The sequence below is a fragment of the Lissotriton vulgaris genome, chromosome 7, assembly GCF_964263255.1.
Source record: "Lissotriton vulgaris chromosome 7, aLisVul1.2, whole genome shotgun sequence".
Classification (NCBI taxonomy): domain Eukaryota; kingdom Metazoa; phylum Chordata; class Amphibia; order Caudata; family Salamandridae; genus Lissotriton; species Lissotriton vulgaris.
The window spans coordinates 439159055-439184551 of record NC_141695.1 but is presented as its reverse complement, the minus strand read 5'-3'; the positions used below and the strand labels follow the sequence as shown (position 1 = coordinate 439184551).

Sequence of the window (25497 nt, the reverse complement as noted above, 5' to 3'; positions counted from 1 at the left end):
GTGCACCCAAACGTTTGAGATGCATGGTCATCACACGTGGAAAGGCAAATGTACAGACCATGAATATTGATCAAGTTGATCGTTGCATGTTGTGTGTACTATAAGACGTGTACACAGCAAAATATAAGGTCTCTAAGCAGAAGGGGTGTGTCTGATCAAACGCTGTAGAGAGAATGACTAACATGGGTGGTGTCCTCCAACTGTTACAATGGGAAATGTTATGAACTAATCAAATGCTTTTTTTTTTAAGGTCATGTGCTAATTGCGTATCGAGGGCGCAAGGAGGCCGCACCTGACGCGATTTTGAGAAAATATATTTATCATAATAGAAGTTTATTACAGTTAGACATATATATAGGTTTGATATATTTTAGATTATTGCTCGCTCTCATATGCAGTTTAAAGTTATTTAGATTTAGTTTTGAGACATAAAAAAAACTGAGGGAATGGCATACCCGGCGCGACACCATACATCTATGACATAACACAGGTCCTGGCAGCGTGCACTCGTCGCATACGCAATGCGCAGCGGGCGTGATCCCATATTTACATGATGTAACGCGCAGCTTGGTACTGCATACCCATCGGATACCAAAGTAGCAGCTGGTGGAACCTCATACGTATGATGATATGTGGGACGCAGTGCCACGAATCTGTCGGATACGAAATGCGCATCATTTACAAGTTTAGCAATATGGCAGATAGGATTCACGTGGTGATGGATCTTGGTACACTACCGGTATGGGAGTGCAGTTTTAAAAAATATAATTTGGGGGGGGGGGGGGAGATATAAAACATAACATAATTTTTAAAGTTAAACAAAGAAGTATAATAGTTCCAAAATATGACAACAAAAAGAAAAAATATAGGTTTTATAAACATTAAAATATGAAATTAGCATTTAAAAAACCTTTGAAATTCACTGAAAAAGCAATAGGTTTTGCAGACGTTCTAGTTAGTAGTAGAACATTTGACTCATATAAAACCAGAGAAATTCGCCTGTTACAATTAGTTGAGCTAACTATAACTTGCGCTCCTGCAATGCACTGCTGATGATATCACATATTACATCACTCATATCATGGTCAGTGACATCACTGATGACATCTCAAATGACGACATACACGTGATAATCTGATGCACATACTGATGCCCTAATATAAACTATGATACACCCATTCTAAAATGCTGACTAAGATATTTGAAACCATACACACAAGAATGCCACATACTACGTACCATTCACTATTTCCTATGTCTACACACTTCCAGTCACTTATACATGTAGTTACTCATCAATAAAGGACTATAATATGCACTCGTACATCTATACATGCAGTCGCATTCTGCCACTCATCCATAGTTACTCACACACCTAGCAAGTAATGCAAACAATCAATCACATACCTATTTACTCGTGTATACAGTTGTACACACCAACTCCGTTATTTATATACATACCACATCACTTACTTATACAGATACTAAGATATATTTACTTATTCAATTACTGATAGAAGCTGACACTTATTTATACACCCACTCTTCAAATAACTTAGTCTCATGTATAATCATTTATATACTCCAACACTCGCATATAGTGCCTTAAAACATATGTAGTTAGTTAGATATACCACTGAGACATTCATTCACTCACCAACACACCCATACCAACTCACCCATAGAGCCCTTTCCAGATGCACTTTTTAATCCATACAACCAGTGAATCACCCACTCAGACATCTATGCAGAGACTCCTATAACGCACACACTCAGGGACCCATACAGATACTTAGACAACAAATCCATAATCTATATAGACACTCATGTAGTTATTCAGCAACCCATGCAGTTGCTTACACACCAACCGAGAGACTAATACAGACTTTCACACAGTTTAGTCAGTAACCCATGCATTTAGTAAGACCCGTTCAATCACCCACCTACTAAATAATCCCTTTAGGCACTTGTAAATACATTCATTCTTCAATACACATATTTAAACTTTACAGAAACACACATTCACTGGATGATGTCATTTGAGATGCAATCCGTGATGTCATCAGTGGTGTCACTGACCATGTCATGAGTGATGTAATATGTGAAATCATCAGCAGTGTATTGCGGGCGCGCAAGTTATAGTTAGCTCAGCTAAATATAACCAGTGAATTTCTCTGGTTTATGAGTCAAATGTCCAACTAACTAGAACGTCGCTGAAACCTGTTTTTTTTGTGAATATATATAACAGTGGAACTGACTTTGCATTGTAGGCATATTACCATTGAGTCTAAGGATGATCTGGGGGTTGTCTGCTTAAGCAAAAGTTTGAAAGCATAAGAAAGAATGAGATCAGCCAGAGGAGCAGCACACCTATTTAAGAGAATGAGGCTGAGTGAAGACCCCCTAAGGGACCCCACACTCACTGGTTTTGAAGGTAGAGCAGCAGAATGAAACGGAAACAGTCTGAGCACAGTATTTAAGATCTGAGTAGACCCACAAATGAACTGTTCCATTGCACCAATAGCCGATAGAATGCTATGTGATAGAAAGATCTTAAAAAATAAGGTCAGCTGCACATCTGGCATAAAGAATCATTCTAATGTTGCTCAATGCATCTGGTGCAGTTTCAGTGCTTAAGTTCTGTCTAAACCAGAGTGCAAGGAGTGTAAGAACTGATTCTTGTCAATCTTAAAATGGTAATCCAGGGTTAACCATGATTTCTTAATTTTTTTTAATTCTCTGATAATTCAAAAGTGCTAGGATCAGTATTAGGCGTTTTCATTATGGGTAGTATCAGTGATTTGTTCCAGAAATAGGGAACAGTACCAGAAATCAAGAAAGAATTGTGTGAACCCATAACGGTATTAAGAATGTTCAATTTTCCCAAATAGACTATTGTTTAAAACAATGTACAGTTATCTCAACTGTTTGAAAACTTCTCTAGCAATGTTTATTTGGATAAAGGTAATCTGTTGCTCTTACTACTCGTAGGCTTTTTTCAACACCTTAGGTCACCAAATTCTGTTGCAAAGGCTGATGGATATGAGATTGTGGGTAGATAATTTAGCAAATTTTATTTTCAAGTAAACACGCAAACTGACTTCTGAGTGGGCTCGTATTTGTTGCCTTAATTTGTTTGTCAGTAAAAAAGCACTACATGATCTTTAGAAGTGTTTTTCACAGTTTTTCTAATGATACGCAAATCGTTTTTCTACTAAGAATGCAGGGATTACTGAACAAATAGATAGATGACAAAATGGCTGAATCTAAGTCCAAAACAGAGATTCTTTTATTAGAGGCTGAGTATGTCCTGAAAACACATAAAAGCCAAACACTAAATTGTTTGACTTGACACTTTTGATATTTTCCCAAAAGGAAAAGTTAAATCTGTGGGAGTGTTCTTGAATTCAAAAATATATTAGACAAACGGGTAAATGCTATACTTTTGCCACCCAGATGCCATCGAAAAGTACTCTGAGAAGCTGGTCTGTTTTAGGTTTCGGCCTAGCGATACACTGTGCAGCAGTGTTTGCTCAAACCTGCCCCTCTTCTCCATTGGCTGGCTTCCTAAACGGAGGCTAGCCATTGGAGCAGAGGGGTGTCACTCCATTTCAGCCCTGTCCTTTTCGCATTCGGAGGCGTGTTTTTTTGTTTCTTTGCCGTCCCTCAATTAAACACGCCCCAATTCCGAAGAGGACGGGGCTGAAATGGTGGGTGTTTCGTGTTATAACGTTAAAGGCCGCCTGCATCATCTCAGTCTAAACACCTCCTGAGGGGCCAGCGCTTCGAGGTGTTAGATTTCCTGCTGTTCACGCCCCATCTTCATCTAAAACACAGCACGGAAATGTCATCTACTAAATCCTTTTCAGGAGTTGAGTTTTGTGATTTCACACATTCCCCTTCAAAGCAACTATTCATGTTTGCTTTCCGTTTTATGCCGCCCATCAGGTGCTCTTGGCACAGATAAGACTCCCTGTGCTGCTGCCCAGTTGAACGCCGACCTGTGGCGACAGAGCTGAGTGGGCTGAGCCAGCTACAGTGAGCCATTGAGGTCCTAGGACATGGAACTAGTAGCCTGGTGGGTGTTTAGCCGACTGTGTTGGTGTCGGACCCCCCATTTGTGCTACAACCGCCTATTGGGGGCTCTGAACAGTCGCGACCCCGTGCCGTTGCCCTGAGACCGATGCCGCTGCTGGGTTGCAGGCTGCTGGCCATCGTTTTGTGTAGGGTACGTGGCTGGCATGCCGGGCTGGACCCCGCGCAAGAACTCGCCGAACTCATCTGGGTGCAGGAATCCCGCTTCTGCATGGCTTCGTAGGCCCGGAGATTTGGGGAGCCGAGGCCGCTGTCTTGGAATAGATGGTGAGGCAGCGTGAACCTGCGGGTGGAAAGGCAGCCGAGATCGAGCTGGCCTGAAGGCATTCTGGAGCGGACCCGGGAGTGGTCGCGTCGTGCAGAGACTGGTGGAACCCCGGAGAGCAGTCCGGACCGCACATCGAAGCAAGGTAACGGGAGGGGGGCACAGGATATTGGAGAAGTTTTATCGGTGCACAGGGCCCCGCGCCGAATTCCAGTAGCGAAAATAGCAGAGGCTGTGTGCAGGGAGGAGCCCTTATTCCATCCTGGCCATCGCGATCCTGGTTTGCCCTTGCTAAGAGGGTCCGATCTGTCTGGCGGCTCGCTTCATCCCATAGCTCTGCTGGTGATAAGCCCTGTGCTCTGTGGGGATGCGTTAATGAGCTGCGGGTGCGGATTTTGGCTCCCAAGCATCGGAGTTCCTGGGGTGGAGGGGACTTAAAAAGGGCGTAGAAAGGAGCCCATCCATTACACCGCCCCCTTCAATGAGGCAGTGATACCGGAGTCCGTGATCAGATCCACCCCGCGGATGTCGATGTAAGTGCCGGCCTCGCATCACGATCTTCGGCCCGCAACTCCTGTGCTGACTCTTGACGTGTTCCGGGAATGAAAGCCATACTCGTAGAGAGACAAGAGCACGGTAGGCGCCGTGATGCTTCTTGCTTTTCTTAAGGCCAGTGATTCTGCTTCATCACTGGTGACGGATGACGGTGGGACTGCTGGGGAGCCTTGGTAGAGGTGTCGAGTGCAGTGTGGGCTTGGGTGTAATCAACAGCCTTCGTACTATGCACTTTCATCTACGCCTCTGGAGAGGTGCGCGACGGTCCCGGGGGCTATTGGTTTCAAAGAACTCTCGCTGTAGCTGAGGAGAAACTGTCCTATGTTTGCTGCGATCCTGTTGAGTCTCGATGGAAAGTGCTATCATTGCACCCCAGAAAGGACCGAGAAATAGATAATTTAGATAATTATGTGGGGGCATATCAACTGTTGTACCCTTGGCTTTCTGGTTGTCAGACTGCATCAAACTGAAAATAAACTATCCTTCAAAGTCCTTTATCACCCTGGGATTTACCAACAGTCTTGCAGGGCTTGCAAAAATATCTGTTTGAGCCTTTGGAATCAGCCACTTTGCAGTGGTTAACAGCAAAGGTGCTCTTTTCTGTTCAATATAACCTGCGCAGGGAGGTTAGGAGATCTAGTTTCTTTGTTAAGAACATTTCCTTACTAGAGAGTTTTCCTGTTAGTGTTTTTGAGATCAAACCCAAAGTTCAAACTGAAGGCTCAGTCACACTTCATTTAATTTCAAGAAGCAATCTTATCAGTTTTTACAAAAATACAGATACTGATGTTCCATTGATGTGGATGTTATAAGAGCTCTTGGGGTTTATTTAGATAGAATAAAGGCTCACCAGTGCGTTGCGAGGAGGCTCTGTACCTCCTGTTGTGTTGCTCTAATGCCCGCACTGATCTCACCAGTGCCTCTGCCATTTTTCTTGTTCTTGCCTTCTGCCCCCTGATTGTGCCGTTTTACTTGCCTTTGCCCCCCTGTTTGTGCCGTTTTTTTCTTGCCTTCTGCCCCTTGATTGTGCCGTTTTTCTTGCCTCTGCCACCTTGATTGTGCCGTTTTACTTGCCTCTGCCCCCTGGATTGTGCTGTTTTTCTTGCTTCTGCCCCCGATTGTGCCGTTTTTCTTGCCTCTGCCCCCCTGATTGTGCCGTTTTTCTTGCCTCGGCCCCCCTGATTGTGCTGTTTTTCTTGCCTTGTGTGTGGGGCTCTGTGTGGTTGTTGGGCTCTGTGTGGTTGTTGGGCTCTGTGTGGTTGTTGGGCTCTGTGTGGTTGTTGGGCTCTGTGTGGTTGTTGGGCTCTGTGTGTGTGTTGGGCTCTGTGTGTGTGTTGGGCTCTGTGTGTGTGTGTGTTGGGCTCTGTCTTTGTGTGTTGGGCTCTGTCTGTGTGTGTTGGGCTCTGTCTGTGTGTGTTGGGCTCTGTCTGTGTGTGTTGGGCTCTGTCTGTGTGTGTTGGGCTCTGTCTGTGTGTGTTGGGCTCTGTCTGTGTGTTTTGGGCTCTGTCTGTGTGTGTAGCTTTTTTTGGAGGTGGCTCTATGTGTGGGTGGCTCTGTGGGGGTGGATGGCTGTGTGTGTGGGGGTGGCTGGGGGGGGTGGCTCTGTGAATGTGTTGTGTGTGTGTGGTGGCTCTATGTGAATTACTCTGTGTGGGTGGCTCTGTATGTGTGTGTGGGTGGCTTTGTGTGGGTGGCTCTATGTAGGTGCAAATGCAATAGGTCTCGCATTTGCGAGCCATTAAACTTTTGGCATTGTAAATGACAAAGCCATTTATTTGTTTTAATAACAAAAACATAAATAAAACAAGCCTTTACAATGCAATGGTCTCGGCATTGTTCAAGTCAGAGCTATTGGCATTGCTCATGACGTTATTTTTATTTATGTTTTTGTTTTTAAAACACATAAATAAATGGGATTGTCATTTACAATGGCAATAGCTTAATCTCGCAAATGCGAGACCTATTGCATTTGCGCCCACACACAGAGCCACACACAAAGCCACCCACACATACAGAGCCTCCCACACAGAGCCACCCACACACACACACAGCCGCCCTCACAGTCATTCACATAGAGCCACCCACACACACAGAGCCAGCCTCACACAGACCCACCTACAAAAAAATCTACCCACACAGAGCCCCTCCCCAGGCAGGGGCGGAGAGCCAAGTGTATTGATAAGAGCGAGTCAGGCCTCAGTCACACACTCTGGGCTGCCAGTGCCGATTAAACCACAGCTCCGCCGAGGCACCTCAGATGTGCATCAACACACAGCCTGCTGCTGCTATCCAGGGTTTAAGACACACACCCCTCAGTATTTCCATGTGTAAAAGTTACTAAATAATAAAGCAATAGTATCAGAAACGGTGCCAAATTATGGCACATTATTTGCTCTTTCTTGTCGCATTATTTAGTTAACCCGGCCACATAAATTGGTGCTCCATTGCTGCATATTCTAGGGGCCCTGCATACAGCCCAAGCTCCTAAGTAAATTCAAATGCGTGAGTCTGAAATCAAGAGTTTAAAGAAATGCTGAATTTATCCCAAAAAAGAGAAATGATTAAAGGATTGAGTAATTGTGCATGTGATTGGCTATATGGCCTCTTCTGATGCGCTGTTGGTTGGGTCCTGGACCAGGTTGGAGGCCTTTCACAATGGAAATTGGGCGCACACGTGGTGGGCCTTGATACAATCACTAATATTTAATTTTAAAAAACTTAAAAAATCACTGATAACACGTATTTAAAATACTGTCATGGTTCAGGTAGTGGAAGCACTGTGCCACTGATGTTAAAATAGCTAGGAGTTTCCCTGAAAAACTATAGTTAAGAAAGTGATGTATACCATTGTTCATGACAAGGTCAACTCGTCATAAGCACAGGGCAGGTAAAACCCATGACGAATTGACCTTGTCATGAGCACTGAACCGCATGCGCGCTGAAAATTAAAAAAACCCGCCTTACGTGACAAAGCCAGCTCTTCATGCGTGCAGCGCAGGTAGCGCCCATGACCAGCTGGCTTTGTCACCAGCATCGAAGGGGTTAAGGTGACAGTATAGTTCCACATCAAAATCTAAAAATCCTTGAAAGTCACAAGTTGTTGACCACTGCACAAAGCATAACCATCAAAACAAAAGATTGCCCTGAAATGGTATGTTTGTGAACTCGCAACATTTAACCAATAAACAAACGGATCTAACAAAACAAAATCATTAAATAACACATATGCAAACAAAAATATTCTACTGTATTCTTGTCAAAGGTAACATGATATGTCATATCAATGTAATTTCCAACATATACGGTCATGAGCTGTTAATTTTTATTTGTTTATTGGCCCATAATTGACCACGACTCACGAGAATTGTGAAAAGATGTTTAACCAGAACCAACGTATAAGAGGTCACATCTATACTTTGAGATGAAAACCACACTGATTAGCTCATGTGATTATTAGCAGGATTGTTTCCTTCTCTCCTGTCATATGAATTCTGTCACACAAAAAAGTGTATTCTTCTGCAACTTAGACTGTACTGTTATAATAACATGGATTTTTTCCTCTGCACTTCTGTATTTATTAATACAATTATTCCAAACAACATGCTGTGGGGCCACTTTTATGCTCACTGTGTAGCGCTTCTGGGTGGCAAAACCATTTTCTAGGAGTCAACTATCTGAAGCTGTTCGACGTGTTGTGTTACAGATGAGATTAGTTCACAGGCTGTGCAGTTGTGAGCGAATGTTTCAAAATTCTGTCAGCCACTCTGCTGAGCACCCGCCACCTTCCAAGGGAGCTTCTAGGCACCGTCAGTCTTGTGAGGGACCCACATACTACACACCACAGACACATCACTCCTAGGTTGTTTTGGGGGCGGGGGGAGGGGGGCGATGTGAGTCTTGAATCTTCTGAGTAGTATCCTCTTAAGAAAACGGCATTGGGACTTCCTTGTACAAATCCGTGTCTACAGAATTCCCTATTTTTAGCCACAATGCATCTTACATTGCAGCCAAGGCTACTCTGTTGACTGTTTTTTTTGTCACCATTTTCTTGGAGAGCTGCATCTGTGCACCTCCAGCAAGTAAACAGAATCGTGCTATAGCGAGGCTTCGGCTGTTGCAAGGGCGCCATGATTAATTTGGGGACGTCTTTCTAAACAATGAGGTGTGCATATGGAGTGAGGCGTGTTAACTTTTGCAACGCTTAAACTAAAGAGCCTGCTTTATTTAATGCCTCCTTGAGCACGTTTTGCTTCTATCACGCACGCACTTGACAAACCGGGATATTTGCGTGAAGTTACCCTGCGAGAGATGAAAGGGACGTAGTTGTAAGGAGGCCATCGGAATCGCCGGAGAGGCAGGAACTGTCCGGGGGGTGGGGTAGGAATTATGGCAGCCTATTAACAGATTGTGCATGGCTGCGAGAGGGGCTGTTGAAGTGTTTTGTCTGGCAATAGAGGTAACACTAAAGTGCTGCGCGAGAGGAGCTGGATCGGTCTGCCGAAGTGCAGACCGCGTTTAAAGCCGGGGTGAAGCGGGATGGTGCTTTCTGGCCGCCCCATGCTAGTTTGTGAAATCTGCGGTGCCCTTAATCAAAGAATGAGATGTGCGCGCGCATCCAGGGTCAACTACCAGGGTTCGAGGAGCACCAACATCATCTATATATACAAAGGGACTCCCGATCAGCAATGTAGCGGCTTTATGCTCGAGCGCTATCTTTAAGTAGGACTTCTGATGAGGCAGTCCTTGGTCGCACACACGTCCAGCAAATGCTGTTAAAGAGGAAAACCCAGGTCTGGATCCGGGTCCTGGAGGGAAGCACTTCCGGGTCGCCGCGGGCAGCGAGGCGGCCCCTTCAGGTCACTGCAGGCGGTGTGTCAGAGCGCTTCACAATAGGAACAGAAATGATCCATGAGACGAGTGAACATGTTACAAAGCGGACGTTAAGTTACATGAGGCAAAAGTGACAATTGTGAGCAAACTAAATACAAGAGGTAGCAAAGGGTACATTACAGGAGAAATAGACTGGGACCTCAGCGAGAGGGAGGGTGTAACGCCCACCACTAGAAAAGGGGCAGGGCTTAAAAAAAGAGAGAAAAACACCCCCGAATCTGCTCAAGCCGGGACTACAAATGAGTGACGCACATCTCTTCCAATGGCTAGCTTCCATTTACGAAGCTAGCCAATGGAAGAGAGGCAGGTTAAAGCCCCACTGTTGGAATCATAAAATCTTTGGCTCCGCCCACTGCTTCGCAGTGCGACGGTAGCCTCGACCTAAATAATGTATGAGCAATGCCAACAGCTCTAACTTTAACAATGCCGAAACCATTGCATTGTAAATGCTGGTTTCAAGAGTGGTACAGAACATTTCACTATGTAATTCTCCATGGGACAATTAAGAACAATTTCAGTAAACTCAAATTTCAAGAGCGAGAGCCATAGTTTGTACTCCGTAGACCATATCACACCTATAATTGGGCAAATGCTCGGTCTGCAACAGTTAATTGAAATCTTTAACTGTTGTTCAGAAGTCTACTTTGACACATCCCGTGTTACCCACAGGAAAGAGTTAAACAGTGAATTAAGAAGATCACTGTAAACTCACAATAACAATTCCTGCTGGTGCCAACCGTTGTCCGTATGAGTTGGAAGATGAACTTTCCCAGTTCAAGTTACCTTGTAGATTGAGCTACCAGAATCTATGAGATGTAATAAATTATTGAATTTATGTAAGATGCCAAAACATGTTTGTTCTGATTACATTCAAGCACACTTATTTTTTTTGATCGAGCAGTTAATAGCCCAAAGTTTTTAGTGCTACATAAGAAACTGACTTTTACTGCTATTGAGAGTGCCCCAAAAAAACCACCAACTCCTGGAATATAGATGTACTGAAGCATCCTTTCATCTCTCAACTTACTTCAGGGAGGTTCATCTCAAAGAGGATGTCAGTACATAGTCCTACAGCACAAAAGCAGCATCTGATACTTTATACATTCATTTTTAGTTAGACTATATAAAGTTGTTATAGTGACCTGCCCTGTGCTGTAATTTGCAGAGAAGACCCTTGGCCACAATTTGTAATATCACTCACTACAGCTTTTCTGATCCTCAATGCCATGTTATGCTGTTCTCCAGTGAATTATGTCAAAGTATACACAATTTTGAATGCACAGAATAGTGCGAATAAATGTATAGTAAATTAAAATGTAAAACAGCCTTGCTTTTTTTCACAGTTTATTCTAGCTTTCTACCGTCGTACTATTCTTCCACCTTGGCAATTTACTGTTCGCTTTTCTACAATATATGTGATTTTAAGCTGTATTGGTATTGCAATTTTTATTATCACTAATTTAGTTTCCATTTTGTTTTCTACTTACATTGTATTTGCTTCTCATACACTTTTTTATTGCTTTCCAGGGGCAGTTACTTCATCTGCAACAAATCCGTTTCAGCCTTCCCAGCAGACAACTCTCACCTTAAACCAACTGCGTGCCAGTCCTGTAATGTCACTTGGACAGCCGGTTAGCCCTGCTCCGGCCTCAATTCCTTTTAGTTCAGTCTCTCCCATGATGTCCATGTCCCCAATGGCTCCTGGAATGTCCCTGGCATCTGTGCCCCCCATAGTTGGTATGCAGCAGATGAATGCTGCCCCTCAAATGCCAGGTTTACCTGTAGCTACCATGGGAATGCCGATGATGCCACCACAACAGATGGTCACGCAGCCAATGGTCCCAAATAGTTTGTCAGCACAAACTGTGACCAGCACTAACCCATTCCTCCTATAATGAATTCTATATGTGAAGGATACGGTGTTGGATTTTGAGATGGACAGGAGGACACAGTGGGAGAGTGCTCAAAAGTGAGGGAAGTAACCGCTGTAAGGGCCAGAAAAATTCCCTGTTCCTGCACATGCCAGCTATCTTCTTCACAGCCATTCCTCGTCTCCCCCAGTCAACCACTACATCGACCAAACCCGCCTGTACCAGAGACAAATTGAGCTGGAGTTTATATCATGGAGGGCGTGAAGTGGAATTGTTAATTCTAACGTTTCTCCCCACTATCCTTCTTTAAAGTGTCAGAAGGGTTGCTTGTACATCTGACTTTTCAATTCTTTGGCGAGCAGGACAAATGCATGTTTAGCTGTCACATTGAGATGGAGGTGAGCTAAACTGAGATTGAAAGAATATACAATTTCTTGAGGTGGTTTATGATTTGCAGGAGGATGTGTAAATGCCTGAATCCAGGCTGCTGTCAGGGTGTGAAAGGAGAACTTCAGCAAGAATATCTCCTACTTGGTTTGGCCAACACTTCCATTTGAAAATAGGATGGTCACAATAGTGTGCTGGGGTTTCTTTTGTGAGTGCTGCGCAAACAGGTTTAAAATACCACATAACGTCAAATGCAATGAGGAGGTAGAGCTCTATCTAGTATAAATCCAATAATCCTATTGAATTTCAGGATCAATGATGTTTAATGCACACAAGTAACTACAACGACATTCAACATTGCGTTCTTCTGGGTTTATTACGTTGGTTCAAGTCCTGTTTTTTCTCAAATGGGCTCCCTTTCGGTGAGAGTTTGTGCAAAGGTGACTTTAGCTTGGGGTGTAAAACATTACAGTGCCTGTCCCCTGTCCTAAAATCAACACATTTCGAAGTATGATACTTTTCTTGTGCTCATTTATATTCATTATTACCCCTTGATGCTGTCATCTTCATAGCCATATGATCTCCACAGCTGGATTGGAGATCATATTTTCACTGTGCTAGTTACGGTGAGGAAGTTTATTGGTCTACTAAATATCTTGATATTACAACAAATATTGAAGATTTAAAGCCCAAGGAAACATTTGACTGGTGATGTTGAACAGAAAATAAGGCATCAGCTCTTTTTGAAGGCCCATTTAAAAATATATATATATGTCAATCTACTGGTGAGTGAAAGGAGTTAATTACTAAAAACAAATTCATTATAAGAAAGCATAAATAATTGTTCTTTCGAAAATGTTCTCAAGAAAGCATATGATGGAAGTCTGTAGTTTAAACAATCTTTGTCTACCACACTGAGGAGCCTAAAACGCCATAACCCCTTTATGGTCATTCATACCTTTCTGATTTAAAAAGAAAAAGGCTCAATTCTTATATATTTTTAGTTGATCATACCACACCAAAAAAATTATTATTCTAGATGACATTTTTTAAATTCCTGATACAAAACTGCTGTTCTTTGTGATATATTGTCCATTTCAGCTATACCCCAGTGGATTGATACTAACCATTGTGTATTACTTTGAGTTTAGCTGCTTGTTCAATGTTTCTTTTTTTTACGTACAATGTTGTTGGATAAAATGATTATCCTGGAAGATTACTGTTGTCGTTCAGCTAGGTAGTACCCCAAAAGAGTGCACCATATTCTGACAATATTTTCCATTCCATTATTTTAAATGATCAGAACTAATTTTTAGACCCAACTCTAGTTCTTATTTATATTCTAACAAACATGATTTTGTTGGCACGTTTTTAAAAGTTTTCAGATTTTAATTGTGAGAAAAGCTCATTGTTTTTAACTGCAAAATCTAGGTGATACTTTTCGATCTCCCATAAATTCCCATGCTTGGTTGAGGGATTAACCAGTGTAAAATAAGGCTATTGGTTTGCTATTGTAATAAATAAATCCGTGCTAAGGGAGTAAGGTGCCAATTCTCTTAACTGCACTTGCACTGTGTAGTTTGAGTCTGAATCTCATGTGCTCTCCTCTAATATGATTTTTGAATTTTTTTGAAATCTGTTCATTCATTCTCATTTTCAATTGAACTGATTTTCTTAGTGGGGTTCTTAATTTTCTCCACCACCTAATTGTCTTTTATTTTTTGTAATTCTGCTCCAACTCTAGAATAGTGGCATTTTGAATATTTCTGATGTTGAGTTAATTAGAATTCTTAGGGACATCGGTGGCTTAATCAGTAGTCAGGCATGTTTGTATTGTTGTTTTTTCCTGTGTGTAGCTTCTGAGAACATTGAGATCACAGGTCACTGGGAGTGATGCAGAGTAGGTTCAACTTTTCTGTGGCCACTGTGCTTGCTTCTTACATGATCTCCTTTTTAAACAGTAAACTATTGTACAAATCAACATTTAATAGTTAAACAATCCTAGCTCTCTAGCTTTACATAGGACAGCTTACGTGACTGGATTGTTTTCAGAGTACTCTTTGTAAAATGTTCCCCTGTGCTCAGAAAAATTGCAACTGAAGACAGGAATTATCAAAATGTTCTCTCTAATGAGGATTATCAGACACCAGTTGAAAACTATGCCAAAGGCTCTTGGGTGCCAGCAGTGTATTTTACTCCTAAAGCTACAGTAGTGCCAAAATACCTTTCTGATGAGTAAGCCCACACTTATAGAATTCTGTTAGCCAGGAAATGTTGGGAGTTTGTTGCTGTGCAGATCTGGCTTAATCTTAACATGAACTAGCAGTTCATTAACAGCCTTACACGTGTTAATTTCATTTACCTGTGGTTTGTGATGACAAAGTGCAAAATTACAAAAGATCCTCCCAGTTTGAGAAGAACTAGCATCGTCTTCACCACGAGATAGATTGCTGCTTTTTTGGCTTGATCTAGAGGGCAGCTGAATTGCAGGAATAAGAGCCCAAAACAAAACTATTCAGTATCCTTTTAGCTTCTTATTTTAGCTGGTTTCCAAGCATGTGATCTGGCTTTATTCTCTCCTTCTACATATTCTCTGCTAGTACTAATAAATAGGGACAGAGAAAACACCCATTTGCGTCCCTGCCATGTTCTCCTGCTAATGAAGTCTTTTAACATGTTACCAGAATGCTAGTTTTCCACTTCTCATGTATTCTACAAAAGGAAATGCTTCATCTGAAGCACTCTGAATACAATCCCACATCTAGATATTTGAATAGTAACACGGAGATCAAATTGTTATAAAGCTTCAAGTGATGAATGATATGTAGACCACTAGGTCATTATTTCTTACCATGCTCTCTTACATCATTTCCATGCCTCTATAAGAGTTCTAAACTGGGCTCTGCGTGGTAGGTGAGATGGCTGGTGGGTGTGTTCTATCCTAGCTCAGTTATTCTAAACCTTTTGACTTCTGTGGACTCCCACTGAATCATTACTTTAATTCAGGAACCCTCACCCACCTGGTCCTTTCTTGGAAGTTGTATAATTTGTACATCAAAACAGTACGCAAAAAATCTAAAAGAGGTATACACCAAACAAATGCTCGAATATTTTAATATTTTGTGTAATTCACAATCCAATATTGAAAGTTTGAAAACTTTCAAAGTTGCTTCCTAATTTGTATATACTTTATTAACATTGATTTATTTTAATATTTAAATTTGTAAAGCAGTTGTGGAACATCTGAAAAGGCCATGAGACCCCAGGGCCACAGATTAAAAAGAACTGTCCTAGCTGATGGATGGGTTTCTTTTTAGTTAGTAAGTATTAGGTGGTCCTTGACGTATATAGTTATTGGTCCTCAAATGAGAATATTCTATAGACCCCAGTGCTGGTGAATCATTATTACAGGCCTTTGGATTTGAGTTGTCTAGCTTTTAAACACCTAACTTCTGAAATGTTACAGCTTAGACCTGGTTAGAGCATCCAGCGACTGCAAGTCAGAATACCAGTTCTCAATGAAGGTATGTAGCCAAAAGAGGCATTTATAACTAAGGTCCGCATTACTTTGCGTTCATGACACTGTTAATCAGAGCGCTAATCCACTACTGTTATATATCAGTCTGAACCATTTTTTCCTGCAATAGCTGCTCAAATCGGTTAATTTAAGAATTAATGTAGGAATGCTGCAGCAAGGTCTCTTTTGAATATGGGATGCAATTATCTAACCAGATTCTCAAAAAAGGACATTTTTAGGCAACATAATGCAAACAAGAAAACAACATTTTTCAAAAGTAAAATGCATCTTAGTATTCTTACTAAAAGCTAGGCGGGCAGCAGTAATTAGTCATTTAATGGAGTTTGTACAAACTATTTTTAAAATCTGCAGTCCATAGGAGCCATTTTAATACATTGTGCTAAAAAAAAGTCAATAATCACATGCTCTCGGGGGACTTAATTGTTCACAACGCTGCTGTAGTGCTCTTTTGTCCCCATATCTGCATACTTGGCTTCACAATGTACATGTTGTCAAACTGTTGAGCTGTTTGCGGGAAGCAGGTGATTCAAAACCATTGGTAAGCTTCTGCTTGGTTAGACTATGTTGAGCAGATCCCATTTATGATCATTTAGAACTGCTGCAAATGGAATAAATAGCCTTTTTGATTTTCAAGCCATCTGTCAAGTCTAGTCAGTGGTAAGTACATCTGGTCACACCATGTATGAAATCTAGGCATCTGGCCAAGCAGCAGTATAAACAATAAACTTGATAGGCTTCTTACATTGGCTTTGTGCAAGACAACCCATTGTAAGTGGTAAATTGGGAGGAAAAGAAACTTCACAAAATACAGTAATGGATGGTTTAATTCAGCCAGATTGTGTCCCTAGTGTCAAGTGTAAAAATTGAGAGAATTCATCGGGGTTAGGGGGAAATGAGAGCAGGGAGCATATTATCTCAGGTCTTTGATGGTGAGTTTGATGGCTCTGTGTATTAATAATGAAGTCTAGTGACTTAAAATGAGGGTTTCTTCAACAACTTTGGCGTGTAATAATATCGGATTGGATTGAAATATGGATTCACGTGTTTAATACAGACCAGATCTCTGCCTGTGTGTACAAGTACCATTTTCAGTCAAAAAGAACATTTGAAGAATTTTATGTGGAAATTGGCTTTTCTATGTTAATTATCTTTATAAAATCACCTTTGTGGTTATTCTTAGTCTTTGATGAGTAAGGCCTTAACCGTAAAGGACCATGATATATAGGTGTACAGCTACCAGCATTGAGTTCTTCTTAAACAACACCTGCCATTGGCCGCTAATTTCCTTTGACTCTTAGTCTGTATTTTCAGTTTGGTAGGCCTCCCAATTGTCCATGTGTATTACAAAAAATAGTGCAGAAATACTGAACTGTCATATTGCATGGACATACTTCTTAAAGCAATATCCACAAACTACTAATTGCTGTGTCGAGCCATGTTTTATGTGAAAGGCATTATGAACTATTTTTACATACTTAGATTTTCCAAATATTGCCAATAAATTATACACAGGTTTACAGTTTCCCTATTCTGCCATACAATGTTAAACAATACCCATTTCTCTTTTATAAATTAGCTATTGGGTTGTTGGGCACATTTTCAGTATTGATATTTAAACTTCCTGAATAGTTTATTTTTTAGATATTATTCACGCTCTCTGTGGTGCATATGAAGACAGCATTTATAGCTAGGAAATTGATCCATTTACGCTATCAATTAAAATTTTGTTCCACATGTGGTTTTAAATGTTGAAATACATTAATTGCTCACAACGGTACACAGATTTTACTGGTACAGTACGAATGTGGGTATCAGTAATGCTTCCAGTACCTGTGATGTTGGTGATCTGTTAATTGCAATTTTGTAAACCTGGTTATTCAGGTTAATGCATTGCCTACATTAGAAGTGTAGACAAAATCTGTTCGATAGGCATTTTTTTTAATTAAAAATGTGACAATCACTGCTTGTGATACAGATATACAAAATTCACGTGATGGTGCGTTGTGCCATTAGGAATACAGAATTAATATGAAGTACGATTAAGAAGACATTGAGTGTCATGTCAAACTTGAGTGCTTTATATTGCCCTTATTATGGCAGTTGGATTACTGCCTGTAAAAGAAGATAGTTGATTATGATATGTAACACACTGTCATGACCCATGATCTCAAGAGCATATATTTATTATCTTAAGAAACCTCTGATTAGCCCAAAATATTCTGAAGCAGGAGGACTAGAGAATCAGTCATTTTATCGGTACACCTTTGTTTGAGATCTTCTTAAACAGCTCTGAGTAAAGTCATCCCTTCATCATTTGTATACTTTCAAATCATTAAATGTAAAAGGTGTTCCTTTAACGAAATCCCATTGGTAATTTTGCTGTGTTTATACCTATTTCACCTTGGTCATTTACTTGAGAAAAAATAAACCGCCTTGACACTAAACAGAGAATTCAGGACGAATTGTTATTTCCCCACTGCTGAATTCCCAGTGGCTCTCCTACAGATCTGTACTGACTGCTTAAAGAGATGCTGTTCAGGAGGTTGCAAAGCGAGCAGCCACTCACCTGAAATGATGGACATGCCTTGTAACTGAAAATCTAGATCCCCACCGACAGTTTGTTTGCTTTTGCAAAGTTCATGATTTCTCAGTGTCAAGCCCACACCTAGCTTTGAAAATTAGCTGGTGTGGGATGTTTTGTGAAAATTTAATTGAACGAGCATTCATAAAAGGGACACTTGCATTTAAGTTTACCCATAGATCATGGGTAACTTCGCAGGAGATTAACTTTGGATGTATGTATTCTGTTTCGAAACATTGGTTCTCAATACATTATTTGTACTACTGTAAACAGAATAGTTTGTCCGTGTTAATCCCCATAATCACCTAGTCTTGCTGAAGATTAATGGGTTTTTTAGCACCTCCTGTGGTTGAAGTATGCCAACCTGCCCATGTTCCAACAGTAAAGGTGAATCATCTTTTTTTAAAGTTTTTTTTACAGTACACACAGGTTGTTCAGCTTAGTTGTGACATGTATTTTCGTAGAAATAATGATTTCCCATCCAGAAAACCCTGTCCTCCCCCAAAAGCTTAAAATTATTATATCAACTCTTGCAACACTTTGTTGTCTTGGGTAATGTGGTATTTTGATTGCATCTGCGCTGTAAAAAAGAATTCTCATCTTTACTTGGTTTAATATGCTAATGGAAACATGCAATTACCAAAAAAATGAGGGTAATCCCTGAAAGGACAATTAAACAGATGGCCTATTTTATTTTCTGACCGTATATTCAGTTAACAAATATCTCAAAAAATAATATACAGTACTTTTGTAGTGGGATCAGCACCACGTATCCTATGTAGAAAGAAAAGAAAACCTGCCATAAAATAAAACGTAGGGATTGCACAGGACACAAATTAAAACCAAGGCCTCTCATAGCCCACCTGAAGTTTGATTACGGAAGGGTGATACACTATTTAAATTGGGACCTTTTAATATTTGGTGAAATTGTTTTTTTTTTCTCCTAATGCTCTGCGCAGTAAGGATGAGGTTTGCTAAATAGATTTCCACCAGAATTAGGATCCTTGAATAACTCTTACCCAGTCTCATCCTACTCAGTGAACTATGCCTTAACGCATGAGTGGCAATGTTTTCTGTCAGCAGACTGAATTCTTAATCCAGTCAGCTAAATGTGGAACCTTGCTTTAGGAGATCGTTCGGTTGTAGCCCAAGTCTCTCTATGTGTATCACGAACCCCCTGGTTCATACACGATAGTGGTCTTTGGTGTAGTTTGAAGCGTCCATTTTTAGGCTGCTACTCTCCCTCATTTGTGTCCACCTCGGTTCTGTGCAACTGTTTTTTTTTTACTGCACAAGGTGCATGAGTTTGATACACTTCTTTTTTTTATGGAGTTTAGCATAACATACCCGTTTTCATGGTTTTAGGATTCTGGGGGACTGCTGGGTGTCACAGTTCTAGCTTGCCCTATTGTCATTAAAATACTTGTGAAAAATAAACACAATAGCAAAATAAAATAGCTTTTCCCTTCATAAATGTTAACTCTTCAAAAGCATGTTTTTATTTCCTAATTGTGAAATCTCATCTTCATAGTTGTCTTTACCATTAGCATTTGATTACCATGAACTGCCATACCATAATTGTGCTGCAAATAAATTTTGTGCTGATTTTGATTTCCTAATCTCATGAAGTGAGTTGTATAAACTGTATCCCGTCAACCTGAAAGGAATGTCAAGCATGTCTTAACTTTGGTTTTGCAGCTTGGTGGTAGCAATCAAACATTCCTGATTACACATAATCTTATATTTGTTTTTACCTTATATGACCAGAATCAAGCTGGCACATTTCCTTTAATGCTTCAGTTTGAGAGCCTACAGATTTTTTACATAGAACATTCAAAGGAGCTATTCTATTGATTCCCCATTTTATGTGTGCTCTTGCGTAAACACACACTCACCCTGTTCACTCGATAGGCCAGTCAGCCAGTACATTGCTATATAAATACGATTCTCTTCCCATGTTTTAAACTTTTCTTTGGTGTAAGCTTCTGCTGAACATTAGTGGGTGATGCTGTATCTTCATCTTGATTTTTCTGATGCTGTTCCTTCACCAATGTTCAACATTGTCTTATGCCTTTTCTGTGTTTGCACACACATGATGTGATTGGTGGACAGCTGCAAAACGTTTGTTTTGTTTACAGTGTTACTAAGAACATAGCTGCATGTTTGGAATGTGGGAATATTGAAATGACCAAAATCAGCCTGTTAATAAAGCATTACTTTGATATATTGTTTTAAGAGGTCAGTTGGTACACTAAAGTTGACGCTGTTTGCTTGTGGCTGTACTGCCCTAATTGCACCTTTAAACGTCACACTTAGGCCAATTGTTTGATGAAAACTTTGAAAATAGTGTATGAGTCAAAGGGAAATGTGTACTGCAGCGTAGCTTGTGCTTTTGAAAAAATGTGTACTTGGCTGAGCTGGGTTTGATGTTAACCACTATTGTTAAGAAACTTGTAACAAAGGGATTGAGGCAATTTTATGTAATAATTTTGAAGTTTGATGGACAGTTATTTTCTTATATATCCACCATTAGGGTAACTTTTCTTATTCAGGCTCATAATTTGGAGGGTGAGCTTTTCTGCACAACAATCAAATATTAAATTGGAACTTTTAGAAGATAAAAAAAGGAAAACCGGGCAATTAAGTTAGTGTGTATTTTGGTGGGAAAAAGCACGGGTATCCAAGCATTTTTGCTTTCATGTATTTTAACGTTTTTATTCTCAAATTGGTTTTATTTGTGCAATACAGTTTTACCCATAAACCCACTGGTATGGGTTATCCGTTATCTTTGGTTTTATGTTAAATAAAACTGAATTTACATATTATTTTTCAGTCTTGGATCTAGTAGCTTGTAACGTTATAGAAGTGTTTTTAATCTGGACGAAATTAATACAGTGCACTTGAGTCTACATAGAATTTTAGTGCCCAACCTTCACTGGCGCACCTAAATATTTGTCGGGAACAGACAGAATCTTGCATAGTTCTCTTCAGAGACTGACGCAAGACTCAAACTTTATTTCGGATAGTGAACATTGTCATGTATTTAAAACTAAAACTTTTGAATTTCCTCTATTTAAGCTACTCACTGAAGATTCACATTTCATTTTTAGTCTAGTCTTTCATCTATTCGAGATAAGCCACTCATTGCCAACATTTTTTGTTTAGGGATTGCTGAATTCAGATTATTTACTCCACTGCCAAGCTCCCCTAACATACTTTTGTTAAAATGAAAATTCCATCTATGTTTAGAGGGGTGGCCATCGTGATGGTTTACCTCTAACTGGGAGGCATGCTAAATGTATTATTTGGAAGATACATGTCTATTCTTGCTTAATGAACAAAAGTCATATTTGTTTTGCTGATGCCACTGTACACACGAAACTCTTAGGTATGAGGAAATGTTTCATGCGTTTTCCATGCCTAAACAATGCATATATCCCAAACATGGTCATTGGTTAGAGTTGGCCATACCCATAGCTCAGATGGGCATAATTAGGTCCTGGGAGGCTAAGGCAAGCAAGGAAATTACTCCTTTCTGCTACTGATTAAGATGAGGAATATAGTATTTGTCAATGATGTGAATGGCAGGATTTTAAAAGAAAACGTATAGGAGATTCTTGCTACGTTCTGTGTATGTTGTGCAAATTCCATTCGCTGTGCAAAGTTATGAACATCCTATAGAGCTCATCCTGAAGAGAACTGTGGATCCATGTACTATGGTATTTTCAGCCTGTTTGGTCTGTCCTTATGCCTTGCAACGTATTTACACTTATTTCCGTACCTGTGATATTGTTTGAGTTCCTTAATGTGAATCCATCTACAATTTTCAAAGATTCTTACCTTCTGGTTAAGAAGCTTTTTTTCCATTTCACTTTGTAAAAAATGTACACGGTATTCTTCATTGTATAACTTTTTATATAAAATTTCAGATAGCGGCAGAGATATAGCTGCCTCTCGAGAGTTCACTCAAATGTTAGAGTATCATTATTCACACTTGTCCATCACTTTAAATACTATGAGAAATGTGTAATATATTTCTGTATTGCCCCTTGATACTCTTGACCTATTTAATAAATCATGTAATCGTTAGACTACACAAGGAATCAAATTTGCTACGATCTTTTAGCTTCTTATAACCCCCAAACAGGCACCCTTCGGTTCATATTGCCCAATTGCTTTTGTAAAGCATTTTGTTTAAAGTATTTTCCTGTTCAGTGTTGATATTAAATCCATAGCATTAAAAAAAAATTGTTATGTTTGTGACCAATAGTTGGTCTGATTCTGTACTTTTTAAATTCTGGTTTCTGTTGCTTTTTCATAAAGCTCCGTCACATAAACAACGCTCCGCATAGCATGCTAAAACTCAAAGTGAACAAAGATTGTATTACCTGAAAGAGGTTATGGCTCGAATTCTAGGGGGTTAGATTTAGAACTAAAAAGTTAGACCCAGAATATGATTAGTTGAAATGTAAAGTAATGTAAACCAACTTACAAAAGGGTAGACCAAAAACGAGAAACATTACTCCTCTGAATGGGAAAGAAGATGTAAGATTCCAATGTGTAACTTCTCCGTTTTTATCCTCTAGTTCATCATTCAGTTCACTATTAAAATGAAGGATAATCTGTATATATACATTTGATCTCCCTTCTTTCCACCCTACTTTTTACAGATACTTAAATTTGTAGAAATACTTAAGACTGTGTTGGAAAATATTCCTAACCCATTTGGGTCAAATTGTTTTATGTTAGCGTTTTTACTTTTAATAAATACATATTTTTCTGAACTGTATAAAATGCTAAATCAGTAATGGTTTAGCCCTACAACTCTGATGTATAGATTGAATTCAGTACTCTCTCGATATCCGGACAGTATAAACTGCAATATGTAAAATGATAGCAATCCGTGTTATCTGACTTAATCGCCATGTCAGTATTAATGGAATATTTTGTCATCTGTTGTCCTGTTCACCCTTTTCCCAACTAGGTGGGAAATGACTATGCGTGCAAAAAAGCTTTGTCTTAAAAGAACACTTTGACCTTAAAAGAATTTCAATGCTTCCATCACAAATGTTAAGTCCGTGACCTACACTCTTTTTGTGTGTCACCAGTTTCCACACCAATTTCCTTTCTCTGTCTCGCCTATTAATTGGCTTTGTGGTTGTTTCCATGATTCTCAGCAGCACTGTTTTTGTGGCTGATTGTGTTACATTTATTTTTTTAGGTCTTCATTACAGACTACTTTACCTTTACGTTTTTGAAAGGCCTTTTGTGTAAAACATCAATACTTCCAGTCATCTTACGTCATCCCATGGCAACCATTGCTTGTTACCTTTCTTGTCTGTTATTTGCCTGTTTTTATTCATTGTCATTCTTCCTCGTCTTGTGTTTTTTCCTCTCGTAGAACACTGCTTCTTTACCATCCTTTTGATTTAGTGACCTGTTGCCTTCAACTGTTAAGTTCAGGGAACTACTTTTTAGGTCTTGCCTAACAGACTTTGCGAGCTGTCTGATTGCAAAATACCTATTGTGAACTTACAGACTGCCAGTTGTTTACCATTGGGTGGCTTTGTCGTAAGTCATTTGCTTGCTTCTTATTCAATGCCTTGCCGCGCTCCTCTTGTGTCTCCCTCCCCTGAAGCATAGGCTAAACTATCCTTTTGAATGACTCACTTATAGAACTCAACTTTTTTCTATTAGGTTGGTCTTTTGTGTTTTTATTTCGTGGTTTTGAACTAAAAAAATTTTTTTATTTAACAGCCAGTCTTGGGAAGTGGAGCACAATTGCGTGATGATGCATGTGTCCCTACTGATTGCGTTTTCGCACCACCTTTTTTTTTTTTTTTTTGCTGCTGCTGTACAGCATTTGCACTGGCAACGTTAATGGGATTTAAATGTGTTTCTCTCCCTTTTGTGCCTGCTTCTGCTCGCTGACATTCAAAACTCACCCAATCTTGCCATGATGTGTTTCTCCCTTCCTCTAGCTCAACCCTCTGTTTTTTTCTGCTCCCACCCCTCCCAGCTCTTTCGTTTCTCCCTCAAGTCCTTTTCAATGTTGCGTCACGCTCCTTAGTTGTGTTGATGCGTTTCCATTCCCTTTCCTCCGTTGCTTCCTCATCCCTCCCTGTTCCATTGCGGTCTACTTTTTTCAGTAAGCAATTTCAACTTAATACCAAGCTAACCTTTTGATTGTTATGTTTGCTGATACTTAATATGATTGGCAACGCCATATTGTTGACTAACTCCTTTCAAAGGTGGGGATTGTTGACACTGTCAATGCTTGTTTGATTCATTTGGACATAATATCTATCTCCCTGTGTCATATATGCTAGTTTCAATAGGTTTCAAACAGTAGATGACATGTTCAAACACATATTGGTGGCTAATCCTTCCAAGGGCTCTCACATGTCTGGTGAACCAACATCCACTTGGTTTGTGCTTAACTGCAGTGGAAACATTCAGTCTTACACTGAAACTCCCTGCTATTATTGCCCAGAGAAGAGCGACTACAGAAGAACGACCTAAAGAGCAGAATCTGTTGCACTTGGTTAACCCGGTTTCCTTAATAGATGAGATGAGTATGATGGAAATGTTAGTAGGTACGAAGGCAACCTCAGGGCTGATGCCCTAGCCAGTACAACTCACAGGGATAGCACCAAGTTGCAAGGCCTGCAGTAGTAGACACCGTGTGCAGCGCTGTACTATTCTTGCCTCTGACATCTACCGAATTTGCCAGGGTTGAGAAGACTTCCCAGGCCAAATCTCCAAAAGGATTATTGGAATAGCATTATCTTTGCTTTCAGAGGTTGAGCCTTTCTGGCTTCAGGGGCTCGGGTTCATTACGTTAATACCAAGGATGTATAGAATCTAAGCATTGTTCCTGAAAATTCTAAGCCCAGTTCTTTCTATGTTAAAAAAATAAGTCACACAGGAAGAGTACGGACCACTTTGTGAATCTGTATCTGCCTTCTTTTGCTCCAGTTTATTACTAAAGCCTTTGCATAGTCAGAAAGACATGGAAACAGGAAAAGAAAGGCAAAAAGTGTAACTTGGTATCAGAACGGATTTCTTTGAAAAAAAGTTCATAAGGTCACTCCCAAGAAAGCCTCCTTGTTAAAGGACTTTGTTCGTCATTCACAGAAGTAAGAATTGGATGCCGACAAGCCTGAAAGATTCATTCTTTACATACCGCCAGATATTTTCACTTTGTCATCCTCTAAAGCCATGAAGACTTTAAACGTTGGCTATCTTCCAAGCCAGTTTGCTGTGACATACCTTCACTGATTTCCCTCTGCTACAGAACATTCATTTTGAAGTA

General features: G+C 40.2%; 1 protein-coding gene across 12 annotated transcripts in view; it reads left to right on the top strand.

The window, feature by feature from the left end:
• EPN1 (epsin 1) overlaps positions 1–19796 on the top strand; it is a 371704-nt gene extending 351908 nt beyond the window's left edge. For all 12 annotated transcript variants that reach the window (XM_086930437.1, XM_086930433.1, XM_086930440.1 and 9 more), the window contains one exon: positions 11333–19796. In XM_086930437.1, the coding sequence (XP_086786563.1) occupies positions 11333–11700 (368 nt within the window). In that variant the 3' untranslated portion in view covers positions 11701–19796. The remainder of the gene's footprint in view (positions 1–11332) is intronic.
• Positions 19797–25497: the final 5701 nt, after the last annotated feature.